The sequence below is a fragment of the Thalassophryne amazonica genome, chromosome 10, assembly GCF_902500255.1.
Source record: "Thalassophryne amazonica chromosome 10, fThaAma1.1, whole genome shotgun sequence".
Classification (NCBI taxonomy): Eukaryota; Metazoa; Chordata; class Actinopteri; order Batrachoidiformes; family Batrachoididae; genus Thalassophryne; species Thalassophryne amazonica.
This window is the reverse complement of record NC_047112.1, coordinates 74,456,928-74,472,407: the sequence shown is the minus strand read 5'-3', so window position 1 is coordinate 74,472,407 and position 15,480 is coordinate 74,456,928. Positions and strand designations below refer to the sequence as shown.

Here is a 15,480-nt window from a genome sequence, read left to right as displayed (position 1 = left end):
TCTGTTGTTAATTGTACTAACAGACCACCTAAGAAGGCTGTCTTCAAGTATTTCAGTCAAGTCAAATCTGGGAACATGTGTTGGTGCCGTGCGAACTACATCGACCACATCATGGAAATGCCTTGGGTTCTGGATGGCAACTACCAGTTCGACAAACAATCAATCCCCACCTCTTGAAAGTGACCATCTATCTGCTGCATCCAGTTCAAACATGGGCATTACCTTGGCCTTCTCCAGTTACTGGGATCATCAATGCTGATGCACCTGCATGCTCATCATACACAATTGTGCCACATGGCCAAAATGCCGGCGCTGGCATTTTCTCAAGATACTAGAGCTATGCCTCACCTGAGTCTCCTTAAGCTACTGAAGTGTAACACAAAATTATTCTACCCAAAGATTCTACAAATAGATCTGGGATCAATGGTTAGCATCCAAATCTCACAATCCTGCAGTAACACAGGAAGCATCAAGACTTGAAAGCTTTGGACATTCTCTCTGTAATTTCACTGAGTAAAATTTTTCATTCATGCATTTTCTGACGCTTATTTGGGTCCAGGTTGCAGTGGCAGCAGACCAAGGCAGGTCATGCCACATTTCCCTATCCTCAGCCAGGTCCTGTAACTCTTCCTGAGGTGTTCCCAAGCCACCTGGGAAAAATAATCCCTCCAGCATGTCCTGGGTCTTCCCCGGGGGCTCATTCCATGTGGACGTGTCTGGAAGACCTTCCTCAGGAGACAACCAGGGGGTATTCTCACCAAGTGCCTGAACCACCTCACCTGGCTCCTTTCAATGTGAAGAAGCAGCGGCTCTAATCCAAGCCCCTCACAGATAGTCAAGTTTTTCACCCTGTCTAGGAGTGTAAGCCCAGATACCTGACAAAGGAATCTCATTTCTGCCACTTGTATCTGTGATCTTATAGTTTTAGTCATTACCCAAAATTTAATAGGTGGGGATAGGAGTGTAAATCAACTGGTAAATTAAGAGCCTGACCTTCCAGCTCAGCTATGCCTTCAACACAAAGGTCTGGTACAGCATCTGTAAAACATCAGACACCGCCTCAATCTGTCTGTCGATCTCATGTTCCAACTTACCCTCACTCAGGAACAAGACCCCAAGATCCTTGCGGCAGTAACGCTCCCTGACCCAGAGGGGACAATCCACCATTTTTCAATAGAGGACCATTGTCTCAAATTTGGAGATGCTGATTCTCATCCCAGTTGCTTCACACTCAGCCTCAAACCTGCTCAATGTGCACTGGAGGTCACTGCCTGATGAAGCCAACAGAACCACATCATCTGCAAAAAGCAGAGATGCAACTCTGAAGTCACCAAACTGGACACCCTCTGGTCCTTGCCTGCACCTTGAAATTCTGTGCATGAACATCACAAACAGGATGAGTGATGAGGGGAAGCCCTGGCAGAGTTCAACACTCACTGGAAACAGGTCTGATATATTGCCAAGAACGGAGACACAGCTCCTATTTTGGTCATATACTGTAGATACCAAATGGCACACAGCAGTGAGTACCTCATACTCCTGCAGCACCCCTACAGGATACCTCAAGGGACATGGTAGTATGTCTGTTTCAATCCACAAAACAAATGTAGATGGTTGGTCATATTCCACTATTATTTAATTTGCATATTAGCATCTATAACACTAATTAGTAAGTATTGATAACTCAGTGATGTTGGTTACAGTGATAGTGCTTTGGTTATAGTTGTAGTTTTAAACACCTGTACCCAAGCCACCCATTATAAAAAATACCACCCAGTCTGCAAAAAAATAGGTTCATCCATCATTTGAATTCAGGTGACCTAACCTGTTAGCTGGCTTGGTAATGGTCAGAAATTAAATAAAAGTTTTTAGCATGACTTGACTAACTTTAAAAAAGTTCTCGCAATCAGTGATTTCAACAGAAATATTAAGTCCAGCAATAATTTTTGAGGGTGTGAAAAAAACAAACAACTTTTAAGATATAATCAGTACAGACACAAAAATGGGCAGACAAGCAGGAGAAGGGGAGGAAAATATTTGAATTGATTTACTAATTGAAACCTGCAGGAGCCACATCTGCTTGGCAGATCAGTGAGAAAGCATTTGCTTCTGTTTATCTGGCCATTCCACCGCAACACAGGGAAAAAGCTGATATGGAAAGCTATCCATTCCTTTTCGAGCCAGGGGCATCAAACCCCACAGTGAAGGTCTGCTTGTGCTCTGCAAGCACAAGCTGAATAAGCCATTACTCTCAAAATTACTCAAGGCTTTTTTTTTCTGTCTTCTTTTGAGCGATGACCATGCTTTCCTAAAGCTATCAAAATGATGAGAACTGAAAAGGAATCTGTTGGCACAACAAAACAAGACTGGAAATGAGCCATAAAACCGGCAGGGACTTGGATCGATACAGGCCTCAGTGCCGGGAGTCTCTCCTTGTAAACCCAGCGATTGACCGCTTGTATGTCTGAATCCAAAACAAGTGGAGAAACACGTCATAGTGCACGGAAGCCAAAGGGTCGCACTCACATTAAATGCAAAATGCAACACTGCTGTACTTGTTTGTAGATGCACGTGTGAAAAAAATGCCGCAGTGTGCGCTCATAATGTGCCGCTACAGAATAAACACATATATCATGAAAATAAGAAACTGCTGCATGAGACGATGAAAGTGCTTTCTGGCCAAGCCGCCGGTTAACAGATGATGGCGTGTACTCTGATTTGTCTCAGCTGGAGCTTGATTAGCATCCTCAGCAGCAGCTGCTCCAGGATGGATCAAGAGGAGAATAGAGGAAGGGAGGAGGACAAGCAGAGGGGAGGACAAGAAAGATGAAAAAAAAAAAAAAAGACAACAAGCGTGCAGGAGATAAAGGATGATTATGCATTGAAGACGAGGCTGAAATAAGCTGAAGGAGCAGCAGCGAGAGAATAAATGGAGAAGGAGCAGGCTGAGGAGGAGACAAGTAGGACAGAGCAAGAATGAGTACTTTTAGAGGCCTCATGCATTTTTTTGACCTCCTATGGAACAATGTGGCCTTAATGACCATCATACGTAGGCCTCGGAAATCCAAGAAATTGGCAAACAAGTTAATTTCAAGCTAAATCATACGTGCTAAGAGAGACAGAATGAAGAAGTGTCTGCTTCAGCTACATTCATACAAATGCATTCACCATGGTTGTGCAGGTGTTTGACCATGTTGGAGTCATCCAGCGTGATCATTGGAAAACAATCAGAAAATAATGATTTATTTAGATTAGATTAGACAGAACTTTACTGATCTCTTAGGAAGACTCCACCAGGGAAATTGAGGTTCCAGCAGCATTATATAGCAGCACACAGGGTAAGAAGCACACAGAGTATCAAAAGTGAAAAAAAAGAAAAACAGTTTGCAAATATGAATGTAAATACACAATATAAATACCAGACATACTGGTTTACTGGCTACTACTGCTCCTTCCCTTCCCATCCTCTGTCTTCCTGTTAGTCCTCCTCCCCTTGAGTGAGGAGTTGTACAGTCTGAAGGCCTGAGGGACAAAGGAGTCTTTCAGTCTGTTGGTCCTGCACTTGGGAAGGAGCAGTCTGTGGCTGAATAGGCTCCTCTAGTTGCTGATGACGGTGTGCAGAGGGTGACTGGCATCATCCATAATGTCCAGCAGTTTGTCCAGTGTTCTCTCCTCTGCCACCATTACCACAGGGTCCAGCTTCATGCCAACCACAGAGCCAGCCCTCCTGATCAGTTTGTCCAGCCTGGATGTGTCCTTCTTGGATGTGCTGCCCTTTGTCTAATTTATTACATTTCTGTGCAGAAATGGTGTCTCTCTCAGTAACTTCCACACATGCTCCTAATTTCCATCCTCTATCCAGCATCTACAAACCATGCACCAGGTGGCAGGAAAGAATATGTGATAATAAATCAGCAAAACAAAACTACTTTTTGGATTGATCTCTTAAACAGATTTTAATCAGTTTAATCAGAGCTTTTAGTGTTTTTGAGGTATCGCCTTAATACACTGTAAGTGATGGACTCTTTCACTGATGTATTCACTCAATGTATTTTGAGCCAGCAGTAAGCATTGATGGTCTCAGAAGAAGCCCTACTGGAAGAAGAAAAAGTTGCAGTTCCTTGACTGGCCTCTTGAGGCTGGATCCAAAAACAAGCAAGTTCCCATTCAACTCCATGTTAAAATGTCCAATTTAGAGCATAAATAAACACGATTAGAGCCTGGTACCAAAACCAGTTTTGGTCTCTATAGGTAGATTCCCCCTCTATGACAACTGTTCCGGCGCTGGGGGGTAGGGGGTGAATATTTTCCACAACTGCTTAGTTTAAGATGTTTTAAGCCATTAAATTCTGTATGATTAGGGGTGGGGTCATTTTGAGTGTCTCTGACTCTTGTTACATTGGTAACTAATTGTCTACTGGCAGCGGCTGCTAGCTATTATGTTGTTGTTGTGTCTGTCATTTTGAGCATTTTATTACAAACACCTGGAATAATATGGGTTGTTGTGTGGCGAAACCTTAGAGTTACATATATGAAAGTTAGAGTGAGGACTCCCTATACACCTAATGTAGCGCTGCCGCGCCTACAGGGGAGCACGGCAACCATTACCAAGGAGGGAAAACAGGACACAAAATACACGGATGTGTTGAGTGCATGTGGAGGCCAGAAAGGGTTGGTAAGGTTAGACCTTACTTGTGTGAATCGCCTTGAGGCAACTTTGTTGTGATTTGGATATAAATGAAATAAATTGAAATTTAATTTGCCAGATAGAAAACAAAAAGAACAAAGAAACAAAAATAAAAACCCAAGACAGACACAGCTGTTTGTCCTCTTTGGTAATGGCACATCGTGCTCCTTGCCGGTGTCGCCGACCAAACGGTACCCCCATAAAATTTCATTTGCCCTGCCTTCAGTGTGCATGCGTAACTTCTGTGCGACAGCCGCACTTCACTGATTATCACCTCGTTTCTGCTTCAAACTGCACTCCAGTCATCATCTATCTCAGTGACAGATATCTGAAGCTTTGGTACAACAATTATTTCCACATAAATTCAGCATTATTTCATAATACAAGACGGAGGAAGCAATCAGGGCGCCACAGCCAGACGAGCTGCTAGCTGCTGCATTCACTGCGCCTCCGTCATTTCAAAACGTCAGTAGTGACTCACTGATTATCGCCCCATTTCTGCTTAAAACTAACTTTAGAATGACTTAAGAGGTTTTACTTTGTCATCTGATGGTTAATAATCACATTAAATCATTTGATCGCTTTGGGTGTAGAAAGTTCGTCTCAGAGTTCGTCTCTCGACGCATGGGTGGTTAGGGAGAGTTCCCATGGGATAAAAAAGCTTTTTAACCTACAATCCCTGGTTCTCAAGACCAGGCACCTAAGTGGCTCTACTCTACTCTTTTCTACTCTCCTATTTTACTCTTCCTTTTTAAATATACCTTTATATACTAGCATAGTTCCACCTTAGAATTGGAATATAATATATAAGATATACCTTACTGAATTTTCATGCACAGTGGAGGCAGGGTGCACCAGTTTTTAGGGGCGGACCGTTTGGTCTGCGACACCGGCACATGGCCAGATGTGAGTCCTCACTCTAGCTTTCATATATGTAACTCTATGTGTGAACTGTCCGAAAGCATCATCAAAAATGTCCCTACTGCAATATTCGGGCTGACTGAGCAACAATGCCTCGTTTCCACCGTGTGGTCCTCAGAATGTCCCACCGAGCAGCCTAGACAGCCAAATCAAGCACTTTGTGAAAATCAACAATGGCTGCAAAGAAGCACTTGAATTTTTATGTTTGCTTACAACACATATTAATAGGGGCATCATTGTATTACTATAGTGACTATTTTTTCTGTGCCACGTTTGCAGTAAACAAATTGACAGGCGCTTTTGTCGAAGACTGATGCAGGGTTGATAGAAACAAGCATATTTTAAAACATTCATATTATTTCATATTAACTCAGACACTGAGATACCAAAGAGTACAATGTAGAGTACTCTCTTACTGTATTTCATAGCAATTTTGAGCACTTGCAGATTTTTACCTCTCAGTATGGCTACGTTGTTGACTATTCCTAAATTTTTCCTCACAAACGAAATAGTCAAAGGTGAACAGAGCACTCACAGGCTTGATTGCAAGCACTGTTTTAATATCACTTGGGTTAATAAAGGGAACTTATACTTCCCCCCATGAAATGTAATATTTTCTTCAAAACTTTCCAAAGTGCTCTTTTAACAGAGTACGGAATTTTCAACATAGCATTTCCCAAACATCCTAGCTGTATTTTGGATACATTCACTTTGCACACAAACAAAATTGTTTCACAAAAAACAATAACTAACAGGTTCAAAATGACTAGCCCCCTCAAGAATTACCTTTTTGTTGAACCATAGCACAAACCACTGTTGTGCAATGATGTGCTTTTCACTTCGCAATGCTCAAAGCTTGTAAAACCATGTTAAAACTGAAGGTTATCTTCCAGTGTACACAAAGTATAAAAACTTCAGTAAGGGTCTGAGCGATCATTGGAGAAAGCATTATGCCAAAAACAAAAGAAATCAGTTTAGATGTGAGAAAAAGAATTGATGATGTTCACAAAGCACGAGAAGGATATATGAAGTTATCACAGCATTTCCAAGTGCCAAGAACTGGAGTGAGAAGTAACATCAAGAAATTTAAAAAGAGCCATACAGTAGAGAACCAGCCTGGCAAAGAGAGGAAGTGAAATATTTCAAAGACTGTAGAGAGAAAACTAGTGAGAGTTGTGTCTAAAGACCCCGGAACAACTGCCAAGACATTAGTGAATGACTAAGCCAAGCCGGGAATTGCAGTCTCAAAGAAGACCATCACTAGAGCCTTGGACAGGAATGGACTGAGAGGGTGCCGACCAAGAAAAACTCCACTTCTGCAGAAGAGGCTGACGTATGCTAAAGACAACTGGGAGAAAGATAACACTGGTCAACAAAAATTAGATTTTTTTTTTTTCTAGGATGTATTTGGCGAACTGATTCAAGGTAATTTTGGCGTGCTGAGTCTGAATCTGAACTCAGATTTCCTCTATTACATCACGTTTTTTTTTGCAATCTGCATGTTCCGTATGGATGGATTACGCAAACGTTTCTCATTCACTCATGAGTTTGATGCCACTAATTGTGCATAACAGCAGCTGCAAAAGCATAGTTTTTAAAACTAGATTTGAAAAATGCAAACAATGAGCCGTAATATCGTTTATGGTGCAGAAGAGGTGTAAGAGACTGCAGCATTTCCTTCAATGCTCGATACGAGAAATGTGTTTTCATATCTCAAAAATGTAACATGACTGGCACAAACTAAGACCAGATTCAGATTCAGCGCCCCCAAATGACACAAAATCTGTTGAAAGACTCCATGCAAGAAAAAAACGTTTTGACCAGTATTATGCATACCGGAAGCATGTTCATTGGTCAGATAAGACCAAATTAGAGCTCTTTGAGGTTGGTTATTTTTGGAGAAAGAAGACATAGAACCCAAAGAACACCATCCCCACGGTGAATCACAGTGGTGGGAGTATTATGCTGTGGGGACGCTTCAGTCCATCTGGAACTGGGAATCTCCTTAAGGTATAAGAAATTATGAAGAAAGAATACTATATGCAGATTTGGAAAGAAAACCTAAAGCAATCAGCAGCAAAACTGTGTCTGGGTTATTGCTTTGTCTTCCAACACGGCAACCACCCGAAACATACGTCACTCCTGGTAAATAACTACCTCCAGAAGACCAAAGTGAACTTTACTGACTGGCTTGCAAAAAGCCTGGACTTGAATCCCACTGAAAATCTATGGGGTGAACTGAAGACCAAGGTCCATGCCAGAAGATTCCTCAGGAGACATATCTGAGACTTGTTGAAAAATACAACAAATGACTGCAGGCAGTTATCAAGCAAAAAGGACACAATTAATGATAAGCATCAGAGGGGCAAATAATTTTGACCCTGGTAGTTTTTGTGAAATAATTTTGTTTCTGTGTGAAATGTAAAATACTGTAAGCATCCAAAATAAAACCAGGATGTTTAGAAATGCTGTGTTGAAAATTCCTTACTCTGTTAAAACACACACACACACACACACACACACACACACACACACACACACACACACACACACACACACACACACACACACACGGGAAAATTTTGAAGAAAATATTATAAGTCATAGGGGGACTAATAATTTTGTCCTCATCTGTAATTGGGTAACAGCCTGACATTACCTGATGAACACATCTCAGAGCAGATGATTTGTTAGCCTTTAACACAGTCCCTTCTGAGCCAGATACATATTAAGTAGCAAAGCTAACAGAATGAATCATTGCAGTGACAGAGCTTCTCATGCTAGCTAGTCAACCATTAAACAAACAAAGGACAAAAAAAAAAAGTTAGTTTGTTTTATCTAGTTTGCAGTACTAGATGGGTGGGTGCTAATGGATGGGTGCTTTTTCTATTTGCAGGTTCAATACGGAATAGCTCTTTGCTCAGGAGTGCAAGTCAGACAGAGAGGAACACAAGAGTAAACCTTGACCTGTACGCTGACTCACAAACCACAGGTACACAATCCACTTCTACAACAGGATCACATGTGGATTTTATATATATATATAAAGAGTTCAGGCACAAAACCCTGCATCTCCACCAGACCATTCTTGTTTTAAATAAGGATATTTACCTGATGGAAGTTGTACATCTCCATGAATCATTCTTTCGTGTCATGAAATGGTTATGGTGCACTGAACAAAATAGCAGAATCTCAAAAATCAACCTTTATTCAGAAATGTGTTAATTAGCAACTTTTGATATATTTGGCTGCAAAACCTGATATCTCCAACTTCAGTTTGTTTGCAAAACTCAGTAAGTCCATCACTTTAATATACGCTAGGACAGAGACGCCAAGTCGGCTAAAAGTTTTGTTCCAATGCTCCTCCGCGTGCTCCTGCAGGTGTTCCACCTGCCTGATGTTTGGGAAAACGAGTGAGATGAGAGCTGCGTGAAGCCAAACATCTGACTTTCTTCATCTCCTCCTCCTCCTCTCTGTGCCACTCCATGGCACAGAGCCCAACTAAGCATGCAGTCGCAAAGTTTTTCTGGTGTGGATTTAAAGGAGCAAACTGGAGCAATCTGAAGTGTTCATCAGCAGATGGATGAATATGGGTGTGTGTGTGTAGACAATTTGAATCATTCACAACGTGGTAACAGGTTGCAGCAGTTCCTGAGGACACCTGACGCCTTTGCCTCAAATCATCACATTTGTGATCAGCAGCCAAGAATATATACTTCTTGTCATTTGTGACGTGCCGTCATTATGTGTAAACGCAGCATCAGAGAGGCTCTCATGGGCGCTGCAGTCTTTGTGTCACTTGACCGAGATACATGCCAGTGAGTGGTGCACTGTTTACTATGTGGTTGTGCACACAAACTGGGATGGCGCTTATGAGGTTCTGCATACAAACCGCACCTTGACTTGCATTTACCATAGGATTTATGGGGTATTGCAGCAGAATTGATTTTGTTATTGGACACCGGCCTCGGTAAGCTTTCACTTGCAATGGTTATCTCATTTTCCGTGGACGTGGCGTTTACACGGTTTTGGCCTGAACTCTTCATATATATATATATATATATATATATATATATATATAGACACACACACACACATACGAGGTCTGTTAGAAAAGTATTCGACCTTTTTATTTTTTGCAAAAACCTGATGGATTTGAATCACGTGTGCTTGCATGAGCCAACCTTGAACCTTCGTGCGCATGCGTGAATTTTTTCATGCCTGTTGATTGCGTCATTTGCTGGTAAGCAGCCTTTGTGTGAGGACGGGTGTCGTCTCTCGTTGGATTTTCTTTGCAAGGAAAATGGCGGAATGACTGGAGCAGTGCGACTGCATCAAATTTTGCCAGAAACTGGGCGAAAGCCAGGTGGAAACCATTCGGATTATTCAGACGGCTTTCGGTGATGATCCTATGGGCATCACACAGATTAAGGAGCGGTACAACCGGTTTAAAGACGTCCACACAATGGTGGAGAGCGAGCCACACTCCGGTCGGCCATCAACATGCTGAAATGACCAGATCATTCCAAAGTGAACGCTGTGGTGATGTGGGACCGTCGTGTGACTGTCCGAGAAATTGTGGAAGAGGTGGACATCGGCACTTTTTCGGCACATTCCACTGTGACAGAAGATTTGGCCATGAAAAGAGTTGCAGCAAAATTCATGCCGATGGCTTCGGCACGAAGCTGCCAACGGAGCAAAAGCACCTCTGTGTTGAAGTCTCACAGGACATGCTGGACTCCAAAAAATGACGCCCATTTGGAAGATTCAGATGGCTTTCGGTGGCTTTTCAGTCGTGTGACTATCCAAGAAATTCTGGAAGAGGTGGGCATGTCACAGCATGTCCTGTGAGACTTCAACACGGAGGTGCTTTTGCTCCGTCAGCAGCTTCGGCATGAATTTCGCTGCAACTCTTTTCATGGCCAAATTTTCTGTCACAGTGGAATGTGCCGAAAAAGTGCTGATGTCCACGTCTTCTGCAATCTCTCGGATAGTCACACGACGGTCCCACATCACCACAGCGTTCACTTTGGAAATGATCTGATCATTTCAGCATGTTGATGGCCAACCGGCGCGTGGCTCGCTCTCCACCGTTGTGCGGACGTCTTTAAACCGGTTGTACCGCTCCTTAATCTGTGTGATGCCCATAGGATTGTCACCAAAAGCCGTCTGAATAATCCGAATGGTTTCCACCTGGCTGTCGCTCAGTTTCTGGCAAAATTTGATGCAGTCGCGCTGCTCCAGTCGTTCCGCCATTTTCCTTGTAAAGAAAATCAAACGAGAGACGACATCCATCCGCACACAAAGGCTGCTTACCAGCAAATGATGCAATCGACAGGCGTGAAAAAATTCACGCAAGCGCACGAAGATTCAAGGTTGGCTCATACAAGCACACGTGATTCAAATCCATCAGGTTTTTGCAAAAAATAAAAACGTCGGATACTTTTCTAACAGACCTCATATATATATATATATATATATACATACATACACACACATCTGCCTTTCTGAGCAAATGCCAAAAGACAAAAAGGCTTGTCATCCTGCAATTTTGAAATTTTTTTGTTTTGTTTTTGATGTTATAATTGGTTAATAACTGAACACTGTCATCAGATTCTCTGGCTGTAGATACGTATCACTTCAGTCATCACCTTGTGTGCCATCAAACATTTAAAACATTAGTCCAACATTTGCCTTTATTATGAATGTATGATGTTGCAGACGGAGCATACTCCACCCACATTTTGCAAATTTTCCCCTTTATTTAATATTTCTTATATTTCTCCTGTGGAACTGTTCAGATGCTACAAAGTGCAGCCGGGGGTGGGGTGGGGGTGCAGACAATCCTTCATCTGTCAAACCAGAAAGGTTGGAAAAAATCTTACCAATGACAACTCTCTGGGGTGTATGAATTCTGTCTCAAATGGCAATAGCAGAACAACTCTTAAAGTTAGTGACTCTTCATGCCATTTTCCTTCCTTGCTTTTTCTTGGTTGTGGCCCAATGGCTCCCTTTCCTTGCCTTTCTCTGTCGGATGGATTTCTCTTTCTTCAACTGTTTTTTTAATACCCAAAGTGACAGAATATTGGCTTTCCTTTCTTCTCTTTCAGGTGTGACGGAGTGGACGTCTTGGTTTAACATTGACCATCCTGGAGGGAATGGAGACTATGAACGTCTGGAGGCTATCCGCTTCTATTACCGAGAGCGGGTTTGTGCTCGGCCCACAGCCATGGAAGCTCGCACTACTGACTGGGTTGCAGCAGCAGATACCGGGGAAGTCATCCACTCTAGTCTGGAGAAAGGCTTCTGGTGCATCAACAAGGAGCAGCCCCACGGCCGCATCTGCTCCAACTACCATGTCCGCTTTCAGTGTCCCCCAGGTAGTCCTTACAACACTGACTCAGGGCTGTGTAGCAATCTTATTGATCTATTTTTTTTTTTTTTTTTGGTATAAACACCAGAAAATGCACATGTGCTCACATGTATGCGAGTGTGTCCATTAGGACTCAACAATGATATATTGTCTTAAGCACCAGCTCATGTAAGGTTCTGTTACCTCAGTATGTCTCCAACATCTGTGTTCAGTCCAGAGCTACTGGACTGACTGGAGTGAGTGGGGTCCCTGTTCAACTACGGCTTGTGATGACGTCGGCATCCAGGCCCGCCACAGAAAGTGTGTGAGCACGCAGCCCCTCCCTCTGCTGTTGGTACCAGCGTGCCAGGGGCACCATTCACAGAGGAGAGAGTGTTCCACCCCTCCATGCTCAGGTGATAATATTTCTGCTGTTGCAGGAAGGTAATCATTGCAGTGGGAGTGCACATGAAACAAGGCGTCCATGTGCTTCACACCTGTATCAAACATCTCATCTTAAGATGCAGCACAGGAAATTTTGCTGGCTAAGATTTACTCTGCTAGGATAACATTTGGTCCCAGTCTGAACAGAGTTAAATATACTCTACCACAGGGCTAAAGCAACTCAACATAGTGTAAAATCAACTCTTATTGGAGTTCGGTTGGCGACACCGGTAGAGCTGAGTTCACTTCACAATTGAGTATTTCTTACTGTATTTAGACTGGGATCAAATGTTATCCCAGCAGAGTCAATTTTACTCAGCAAAATTTACTGTGTGGCTTCAAGCAAGGACAGACAGGAGATCCAAGAACATCACACCAAATAGAGTAACGCTGTCATCCATGCTAGTGCCAATGGTGCGTCTGCCAGAGTCTGAGGTCTTAAAGAAAGACATATCACGAACTTGTGACCTTGCTATTTCGATGTGTCTACATTGATTAATTGTTGCTCAGCTCCAAGTTAAACAAGTGACTGACACACTTCTGTAGAGACCGAGCTTTAGCTTCATAGATAACTGCTTCTTTTTCTGGGGTTATCGTGGCTTTCTGATGAAAACTGGTCTTGAGTCAAGACTATCTGGCACCACGCAAAAGATGGTAGCACCTTGACAGTAGGGTCAAGACTGTACTGACAAGGTGCTACTATCTTTTGTAGAAATATAGATCAAATTTTACAGCAGTGGTGACACTACGAAAGTACAGGAGGTGATGAATCAGGCCACAACCTGATGTAATTTACTTGGTAATTTAAGTCACGAAAACCAGTATGGTGATGGGGTGTGTGAAAAGTAGTGAGGTTTTTCAAACTGAGAATGTATACTGTGCTCACAGAATTCTTTTATGTAAACATATTACAAGAATTTAGGGCCCATTTACAGCTTAGTAACATAATTTGTTCAAAAGCACACGTGTTGCATACTGTTGCTTACTGTAACGTGTGCAACTTAGATGGAAACCTTGGCCCGTCAAGATTGTTTATTAATTCATGAACATGATTTATTGGCTGTGAAAATAACTTACTATTGCAGCCTAATCACACTTCACGTCTTTGTGTAATCAGCCCAGTGGACTTCCTGGGGTGGTTGGGGGGAGTGTTCAGTCACATGTGGTGGAGGTCGCAGGATTAGAAGGCGGACATGTGCAAGGACCTCGATGAAGGTACAGTGTCCAGGCCGGCCTGCTGAAATACAGAAGTGTGGCAAGAGTCCATGCCCAGGTATGACAACATATGATGTAACCATTGCCCTGCTCTCTTCATAAGCCTCTGTTAACATCTGTCATTTTAATGGCAGCAAGATGTCAGCGTGTGTGCACTGAAGGCCGTCCAAGTGAAGACTGCAGCACTTGCGTGTGTGACGGACATGTGCTGCATGGAGAGGTCTACAGTATGACTGGCGTTCCTGTGGGCAGTGCTTGGGTGGCATTGGCTAGCCAGCCTAAGGTGGTTCTTGCCCGTACCGACACCAAAGGTCGGTTTAGACTTCCAGGATTCTGCTCCTCCACCTCAACCTCCATCTCCATTGGGAAGGATAGGTTTTCCCCCACTACCATTTCTACTTCCAGCAACAACACAGGTGTATCGTGGGTAAGGGCTGTCCTCAAATCAGCTGGTGAGTGCCGATGAATAGAAAATAACTTGGGCATGAACATTTTTATATTTATTCAAAGCATAGAGGCAACTGTAATGACTCACAATGCAACTTTCATTCAAGTAAAAGAGCTGAACTGGGACCTTAAATGCAAATTCATGGCGCATTTTTGCATTAATTTATTATGCTAAAGCCAGTAGGTATGACAGCCGTTTAAGTATATGCATCGGACCGTGATGACAGACAGCCAGTCAGAAGAATACTCAACTTTATTCACAGAACTCCCTTAGACAAATGTAAGGGCCCCATCACACTAGAGCACAAATAAGCCCAAATGCCATTTGAACAAATCGAATGGAAAAAACAGTCAGAATTCGAGCAGCATTCATATGGGACAGACATTCGTACAGCTGTGTGTGAATGCTGTGCAAATACCCAGAATGTGTTTCGAAGCTGCCTCGAAAGATTTGCGCACATTCAAAGTGCAGCATCTCCCAAATCCAGGTCGACTACTCAGAGTGCAGGTCGAATGTGGACATAACACAGCATGTAACACGACAAAATAAAAACAGAATAAATAAAAGAAAGAAAGAATAAAAGAATACAGTACAAAACCCCACAATGTGGGCAGAATGCAGCAGGAATATGCAGAATGCACCCCCAATGACGTACGTGCCACCCAAGGTCCTGGTGGAAGCATGGCAGAGCGTTCTGTGGTCCGTTCTTCTGAAGACCTGCCATGTCCCACTGCTGGACGTCGAATGACATCCAACCCATGAACTGATTACGTCAGTTCATGGGTTGGATGCTCCCCAGCCTCCCTCGTTGCTCTCATGCCCTCTCTCTCTCTCCCTCTCTGCAGATTAGCTGTTTAGTGGACAAGTGGCCACCCTGCTGACCAGACAGGTTCATGCACGAGCGGTAAAGCAATCAGATGATATGTGCGCACATAGGGGTATGTAGATGATTCAGCCTGCCACATGTGCAGCTCTTCGACCAGCTGTTACACTGGCCAGACTGAAAGGTGCCGGAGGGGTGCAGGAGGCCATGAGATCGCCGGAAGCTTTTCCCCACTCAAGAATGCTGTACAAGGATTTCAAATGCAGCGCGAATTTGCCCGACTGTAGTTCGAATGTCCATTCACACGGCATTCAGCCTCATTCATGCTTTAGTGTGATGGGGAGGTGCGTGCAGGCACGGTCGAGATATTCGGCCAGGATTCGATGTGCTTGAACAATTCGAACAGCCCCCTTGAACTCTCTTCCAATGCTTCAAATTGTGTACGAATTGCCGTACGAATATTACAACTGCAGTGAGGTTGCCGTACGACTGCACCTCGCCCGCTGTTTGATTGTTTTCCAACACGAGCGCAACACAAGTGTTGAGCAAATGTGCTCTGGCCACACGACTGTCCCAACTGCTGTATGAAC

At 43.3% G+C, this 15,480-nt stretch overlaps 1 protein-coding gene across 1 annotated transcript in view; it reads left to right on the top strand.

Moving 5' to 3' along the window:
* Positions 1–2,929: 2,929 nt before the first annotated feature.
* The window catches only part of cilp2 (cartilage intermediate layer protein 2), a 33,068-nt gene continuing 20,517 nt past the window's right edge, over positions 2,930–15,480 (top strand). The window contains 6 exon segments of the mRNA XM_034179194.1: positions 2,930–2,960; positions 8,505–8,600; positions 11,719–11,988; positions 12,194–12,376; positions 13,522–13,677; positions 13,754–14,071. Of these exon segments, the coding sequence (XP_034035085.1) occupies positions 2,930–2,960; positions 8,505–8,600; positions 11,719–11,988; positions 12,194–12,376; positions 13,522–13,677; positions 13,754–14,071 (1,054 nt within the window).